At 39.0% G+C, this 7829-nt stretch overlaps 1 protein-coding gene across 1 annotated transcript; it reads left to right on the top strand.

Moving 5' to 3' along the window:
- Positions 1 to 2385: 2385 nt before the first annotated feature.
- LOC141049528 (keratin, type II cytoskeletal 7-like) lies at positions 2386 to 7129 on the top strand. The gene is made up of 9 exons (XM_073546072.1): positions 2386 to 2910; positions 3182 to 3411; positions 4194 to 4254; positions 4716 to 4811; positions 4961 to 5125; positions 5468 to 5593; positions 5720 to 5940; positions 6088 to 6122; positions 6665 to 7129. The coding sequence occupies exons 1-9, from the start codon at positions 2386 to 2388 to the stop codon at positions 6922 to 6924; spliced, it is 1719 nt and encodes a 572-aa protein (XP_073402173.1). The 3' UTR covers positions 6925 to 7129.
- The last annotated feature ends 700 nt before the right edge of the window (positions 7130 to 7829 follow it).

Raw genomic sequence — 7829 nt, 5'->3', positions numbered from 1 at the left:
GCAGGCCACAGAGCACACAGGGAGAACAGCAAAGGATAGGCAGGGTACACTTAGAATAGGTATGGGCCGATGGGTGCAAGAAGTCACACACAATCACCAGGCGCCCTCAGAATAGAGCGGACGCCTGATATATCCAGAGGCCGGAAGTACGTCCTACAGACCCTCCCCTCAGCGACGCCCCCTACTAGCAGAAGAGAGCGGGGGAACGCGCGTGCGCGGCCTAAGGCCGGCGCGGTTACCCGCAGCAGAGCAGGGAGCAGAGCGGAAGTGCGCGTGGACAGGGGGATGCAGGTGAGGGGAAGCTGCGGCGGGCACCGCCGCTGAAGGGGCATCGGCGGGCACGGCCGCCGATGTCACAGCTTCTATAACCCCTCAGCAGTGCCACAGGCTGATCGCCTCCATGCCACACCGCATTGATGCAGTAATTGATGCAAAAGGAGCCCCGACCAAGTATTGAGTGCATTTACTGAACATACATTTCAGTAGGCCAACATTTCGGATTTTAAAATCATTTTTCAAGCTGGTGTTATAAAGTATTGTAATTTACTGAGATAATGAATTTTGGGTTTTCATTGTCTGTAAGCCATAATCATCAACATTAACAGGAATAAACACGTGAAATAGATCACTTTGTCTGTAATGACTTTATATAATATGAGTTTCACTTTTTGTATTGAAGAGCTGAAATAAATTAACTTTTTGATGATATTCTAATTTTGTGAGATGCACCTGTATCTATTGTCCCAGATAGTAAATGGTCTGAATTGAGAGTGGAGTAAGTTGTATCCCATGCGAGCTCAGTACTAAGTCCACCCAACATCACAGTATCTATAGACATGCTACCAATACCTATGCACAGCACTGTACTTCTGCAATCCTTTAGAGAGCCTCTGGGCTTCTAAAGGTGTGACTGCAATATTTCCTGTAGCTATGTCACCATGGAAGCACATAATTATACTACCCGCCCAACCGCTTTAGTAACAATTTTCTGCATAGAAAAAGTATTAACATTTTTTTGCAAAAATTTTCTTTTTCCGTTTCAACATAAGTATAGTTATTATGTCATATAATCGCTTAGAATTACAGAAAAAATCCTATATCTGTATGATAAATTTCCATTCCACAGCCTTGACTCTCACATTTGTAATTGTCTTTTCCACTTTAAAAGTTCCTTTCAATGAATATTTCACATACACTGCATAATTATGTAGCAAAACCACAGATCATTCGGAATCATTGTTCTGTATGAATGCAATGCGGACTATTAAAGTATGTTGTGTTTCTAAGAATGACATTAGGGCTCTATCACAATACCATTTTATTGGTCCGATTGCAATCCGACAAAACACTTGGACCAATGTTATTTTATGAAGCTGCGAATCCGAATAGGTCCAGGCAAAAAATCTCAACATGTCCGAGTTTGAGCCGATATTTGTACTCGGGCCGCGAAACCGAACAGGTCCAAGCAAAAAATCTCAGCATGTCCGAGTTTGAGCCGATATTTTTACTCAGCCATGCAAGTCTATGGCGGTGTGGAGATCATCGGCTTGCACTGGGATGAGATCTGAGTGCAGTCCGAGTTCCACTAACTGACATAATGAAGCAAATGGAGACTTTTTTTTTCCACCTTCTCCTCATCCAAGAGAATCGGATCACATTATGCTGACACTGTTATTGGAGTTGGATCAGATAATAGTCCCAATTCTCATGTTGTGTGACTCTTGCCTTAAGACTTATATTATGATTAGTGTGTCATAATTCATTATCCAAACTCTTTATTTGCAATTTATATAAAATCTCTAAGAATGGACCTTGATATTGTGTTTGCTGGTGGGCCATATTCTATGCTACTTTAGTTTGACCTTGGTATTTCTATAACTGGCCAATGGAGCAAATTAAACATTTGCTCCAGGCAAAGAAATGCCTCGCCGTGACTATATTGTATGTTCGCACATTTCTGACAAATCTTTCATAGGCCACAATGCTCTTAAAACATGACTGGTATGAAGCCTGCAATTGGTCCATCTAATAGTCCATTGTTTTCTACACAACCTTGAAACAGGTAGAGCTACAATGAATGTCATTTGTCACAATCAGCAATTATTTTTATGCTTTTTCAGGAACTCTAAATTATGTAAGTTTGCAGCAGCAATTCTTCAGAAGCCTTCAAGCTAAACAACATACTTGCTTTCAAGTATGTTTAACAGGTCGAAAGCAACATATTTCTCCAAGGCCGAAATGTAAATTGATCTGTCTCAAAAAAGTGACCAAGCCCAGATTTTGGCAACATATAAGCAAAAGAAAAGCCAAGTCAGTGCCCTTGTTCATTTGCAGAACTTGCCACCATCCTCTCTTCTCTTTCGTCCTTGACTGCCATCTTCTACAATGAGTCGGAGTCAACGCGTTTCAAGCTCATTTGGAGCACCTTCCAAAGGCTTTAGTTCAGCCTCTGTAGGGGGTGGTGGCAGCAGGATCGGCTTCAATTCTGCTCAACGTGTTGGATCAAGTTTTCGTGCTGGATCTAGCGGAGGGTTTGGTGCTGCATCTAGCGGAGGGTTTGGTGCTGCATCTATCGGCGGAGGGTTTGGTGCTGCATCTAGTGGAGGGTTTGGTGGTGCTGCATCTAGTGGAGGCTTTGGTAGCCGAAGTCTTCTTAACTTCGGTGCTGGCAACAGTAAGATATCCGGTGCTGGTTTTGGATTTGGCAGCTCAGGAGCAGGCGGAGGAGGCAGAGGATTCGGTGGTTCTGGAGCTGCCATACCATCTCCAGGCATTGTAAATGTGACCGTCAACCAAAGTCTCTTAGCTCCACTCTCTTTAGAAATTGATCCAAACATTTCAGCAGTCAAAACAGAAGAAAGAGAACAGATTAAGACCCTGAATAACAAGTTTGCATCCTTCATTGACAAGGTATAATATTTATCATATTTCTACTTTGTATGAATAATGTCATAGATAATATTTTAACAAGTTCAAAATATAGTAGATTACAGCGTATGATAATGCTGTCGCTTACTTATGTGTGCTAAACATAACATGAATATCAGTGCGTGCATGCTTTGATGTTGATGTTGTTATTGTGGTGATCTACTGGGACAGTGTAATACAATGCATTTGACTTACTGTATTACTGTAGACAAGCCATATGCACTAAGTTATGTGTCTTGTTATCTCTTCATAGGTTCGATTCCTTGAGCAGCAGAATAAAGTTCTTGAGACCAAATGGAACCTGCTGCAGCAGCAACAAGGCGGTCCAGGCGGTGTGGGTGGTCAAAAAAGTAACATTGATGCTCTCTTTAATGCTTACATTAATTCATTGAAGAGTCAATTGGATAGCTTACAGAATAACAAAGGTCGTCTTGAGTCAGAGCTGCGCAATGAGCAAGATCGGGTTGAGGAGTTTAAACGCAGGTATGTTAATAAGACTCCTACAAGAAGATTTAGGGTGATAAAGCTTTATCCAGGAGGTACGGGCCCTTCTTCAGGCTTTGTATATCATATCTGTAAAATACATTGCATGGATAGATTAAAGAAATCTGACATTTGTATCTCTTATGTCACACTCAAAAGGTCTAAGTAACGACAGTCCTCACACTGAGAACCTGTGGTCATTGGGCTTGCAGATTTAAAGGGGTTTATTTCAAAAGTTATTTTCATGGCATGCCAAAGCAGTTTGATGGTTTTGAGGTCTGACCGCCGGAAATACTACTAATTCATGACATGTCCTTAAAGTCGCTCTCACTTATTTCAATGGAAAGCCCAACCCTTTTTGAGATTGGACTACTGCCAATCAAACGTTTCTGATCTGTCTGATCTTGTTCCTCACGACTGTGAAACAAAGGGGAAGGACAAATTGAGAGTCATCACTTTCTCACCTCCTGTTTTTGGTTATTTTTCAACATAATGTCTGTAATTTAGCCTGTTATTGACTTAATTAGTAGTAGTAATATTGAGAAAGAATTGTATTGTTATCATTTTATTTAATTAATTAATTTATTTCAGTAGTAAACGGTTTTAGCAATTTGGAGTTTCTTTGCATATTAAAAGTATTTTAGGATTCCCCATGTGGTTGTGGTCAATACCTTAAGATTATAATAATTGATGGAATTGTAATTTGTTGTATGTCGCTAGGATAAATGCATATATGTATATATTTCTATATAACAAAAACATGAAATTAATTTTTTCATTAGGTACGAAGATGAAATTAACCTCAGAGCTGCAGCAGAGAATGAATTTGTGGTGCTCAAAAAGGTAAGGACGTCATGTCAAGTCACCCCAAAAAATGCTAATGTGCATTAGAAACACATGCCTTATTATATAGAAGTCATCTTTGTGCAGATAATGTCTTTTTTTGTGGGGTGTTAGTAGGAAACACTATATAATGAATTTGTCCAAAGGACTACTAGATGCTTTTCACAGGAATGCATTGATGCCTGGGCTGGGTTTCTCCCCAATATTACTGGTGCCTGTAGGGAGGAAAGCTTACTTATCAAGAGTTAATCTGACCTTTTGGTTCTCCATCTCTAGTGGTTTTTCTGCCATCTCAGGGAGCACCAAATTCTATTATCTGTCTATTTCTGTTATATATTACAAAATGAATGTAAATTTAATATAATAAAGGATACATATTAATTACTTGGTATTTTGTCTACTGACTTAATTACATTTTTAATATAGAATCATTATAATTTCTCTGTCTTCTTAATTTGCAGGATGTTGATGCAGCCTATCTAGGCAAGGTAGAGCTGGAAGCTAGAGTCAATGCGCTGAATGATGAGATCGCCTTCCTGAGAGCCCTGTATGAACAGGTATCTAAGAGCCTTAGTGGGAAAGTTGTAACTCAAACTCTAAATTAGATAGAAAATAATTCATGTACAACAATAGGCAGCAAGACTATGACAATAAAATTATTTTACTATTGTTCTCATCATTTTCACCTTTCCCTTCTAATTTGCAGGAACTTGGTGACATTAGGCAGGCAGTGTCCGACACCTCTGTCATTCTATCAATGGACAACAATAGGTCCCTGAACCTTGATGATATCATTGCTGAAGTGAAGGCTCAGTATGATGATCTGGCAAACAGAAGCAAAGCTGAAGCAGAAGATGCCTACAAGAGCAAGGTTAGAGCATGTTTTATCTCTACATTACAGAAAATAAGAGAAAAAAGAAAAATACTTGTTATTTGTTCCACATTTTCTGTGTATCTGGTTTTCTGTTCAGCTCGGGATACTTGATTGTAATCAGTGGCGAAACTTCAATCTCATGGGCTCTAATGCAAAATCTCTAAAAAGTGTATGGCCAATTTTATTTCAATGACTATGAGAACCTTTAGACATTACTGTTCATCAACTCCCATTTGGGACCTTTAAATTCTTAAGTTTTATATTTGGGAATTGCAAAAATCAGGAATTGCAGTCATTTCTCTTTCTCTCATTTTTATTGCTTTACTGCCTTTTCAACAGTTCCAACAATTGCAAAGTGCAGCCGGCCAGCAGGGCGATGAAGTAAAGAACACCAAAAATGAAATTTCACAACTTAACAGACAAATCCAGAGACTTAAAGCAGAAATTGAAAATGTGAAGAAACAGGTAATGTTCTCTTTTTAATTAACAAAAGCGCGATAAATGCTTACTTTCCTTGCCAGTTTTCTTACCTTGACCATAAGGCAAAACTGGCTCCATCTAACTATCTGTCAATCGATTGTACTTTTCTAGAATGCCAGCCTTGAATTAGCCGTTGCCGAGGCAGAGGAAAGAGGAGAGAGGGCTCTCAGTGACGCCAGGGGAAAGCTGGCAGAACTGGAGGCAGCATTGCAAAGATTGAAACAAGAGATGGCCCTTCAACTCCGTCAATACCAGGAGCTGATGAATGTCAAGCTGTCTTTGGATGTTGAAATTGCCACCTACAGGGCCCTGCTGGAGGGAGAGGAGAGCAGGCAAGTTATATTCCAGCAATTAAATCCTTATTCATATGGCATTGCCCAATCCAAAATTAGGAAGGGCAACCCTAAATGTAATCCTAACAGAATGATAATCATAATTTACACCAATAGAAAATAAATGTTTTCTTTTTTTTCCTACAGGATCTCCGGAGAAATTGTTAATCCAGTCAGTGTCTGTAAGTATCTGGGCACAAAACTAAATATTGCTAGACTAAACGTATACTTTGCACATAAATAAAGAGCTATTCCCAAGATAGTAAGTTATCCCAGAGGATAATTATATTTTTATTCCACCTTAAACAAGGCGGTTAAGTATTTAGTCATAGTCATCTACTAGTTTCATGGATTCATTTTTCAGTGGAACCTGCAGGATATCAAAGCAAAGTCTACTTTCTTGTGTAGCAAACTGATGTATATAGGTCAGATAGAAGCCAAAAATAAATTATTGATTAATTTTTTACTCCATTTGGCCCTATAGAGCTGGATGAACTTGTATATGATGGGAACTTTTCTGTCGTATACACTATGCATAGGAAAAAAATGTAGTATGACCCAACAAGACAGCTTTAATGGCTGACATTTTAGATAATGTTGCCCAATTTTATGTTGATACTGCACTGGACAGTAGAAGCAAATTTATATAAGCAACAAGACATATAACCTTTATTATACACTTGAAATAGAAAAATCCAACAATATCTTCTAATTCTTTCTACAGCGGTTGTGAACTCCGCATCTGGTGGTGGTGGAAGTGGTTTCTCCTCTGGATACGGAGGAGGTGTTTCAATTTCCGGTGGAGGAAGTGGCTTCTCCTCTGGATATGGAGGAGGTGTTTCAAGTTCCGGTGGTGGAAGTGGCTACTCCTCTGCATTTGGAGGAAGTGTTTCAAGTTCCTCCGGTGCTGGTAGACAACGTGCAGCCGTGAAGATTGTCTCCACAACCGAAAGCCTGAGAGCTTACCAAGCATCTGATTACTGAACATGGAGTATTGGCCACATGAATGAGTGATTAATGTGCAGCATTCACTCTGTAATCAATATAATTCTGTTCCCTGAGAATGTGTACTGACGTGTATTCTATGAATGAGGAGTAGGTACAAAACTGCTGCAATTGTCCTTATAAATTATGTAAAATACAAATCATATTAAAGAGATTGTCCACAATTAGAAAATCATGGCTTCATTTTTTTTTTACATAGGACCACACCTGTCTACAAGTTGTATGCAGTGTGTATTGTAGCTCAGCCCTATTCATTGCAGCTGAGCTACAGTACTAGTCACAATCTGTGCTTTCTGAATAATTCTGGACAACCCATTTATATATGGACCCAGGTTACATTACAATGATATGCAGTGGTTGCCATGATTCCTAAGGATTAACAACATTTGCTTTATAGAATTGTCTCAAAATATAGATAATAAAAAAATAACAAAGACACTGCCATTACAAACCGCTGAAAACATTTCAAGTCTTTTTCAGCCTACTTCTCTTTTATAGAATAAGTACCTACAAGTTGTTTTTTCGGTGGTTTTGGGATTTTACTGTATTCTGAGTTTAAAGTACTCTCAAAAAGATTTCAGATCAGATGTCGTTGTCAACAAATGCTTATTTTTTTTGCAAGAATGGAAATAAAGCACATCCTTTAAATAATCGCCTTGTCAGCTTCACTTTCCACTTGGTTTAGGTATCGAATTATATCCTTATCTACTCTTGGTACCAGCATTTACTGCTAAGCTGAGTCCAGCTTTTGTAGGCATTGACCATACATACAGCTCTGATGAATCAAGGTTCCAGATAACTAATTTCACCAAACTATTCTAGATGTTTTTCAAACCTTCATCTCTAGTATCAAATCAAAAAACTGACCATCACATCCAAACATA

This window comes from Dendrobates tinctorius, unplaced genomic scaffold (assembly GCF_039654945.1).
Source record: "Dendrobates tinctorius isolate UK_male_01 unplaced genomic scaffold, ASM3965494v1 ptg000145l, whole genome shotgun sequence".
Taxonomy (NCBI): domain Eukaryota; kingdom Metazoa; phylum Chordata; class Amphibia; order Anura; family Dendrobatidae; genus Dendrobates; species Dendrobates tinctorius.
Note: the sequence above shows the minus strand (reverse complement) of the source record. Positions and strands in the feature narration are given on the sequence as shown.

Coding starts and splice junctions, on each gene's coding strand:
- LOC141049528 (XM_073546072.1), top strand. CDS start 2,386: ATGAGTCGGAGTCAACGCGTTTCAAGCTCATTTGGAGCACCTTCCAAA. Junction 3,412..4,193: donor GTTGAGGAGTTTAAACGCAG/GTATGTTAATAA, acceptor TTTTTTCATTAG/GTACGAAGATGAAATTAACC. Junction 5,126..5,467: donor AAGATGCCTACAAGAGCAAG/GTTAGAGCATGT, acceptor CCTTTTCAACAG/TTCCAACAATTGCAAAGTGC.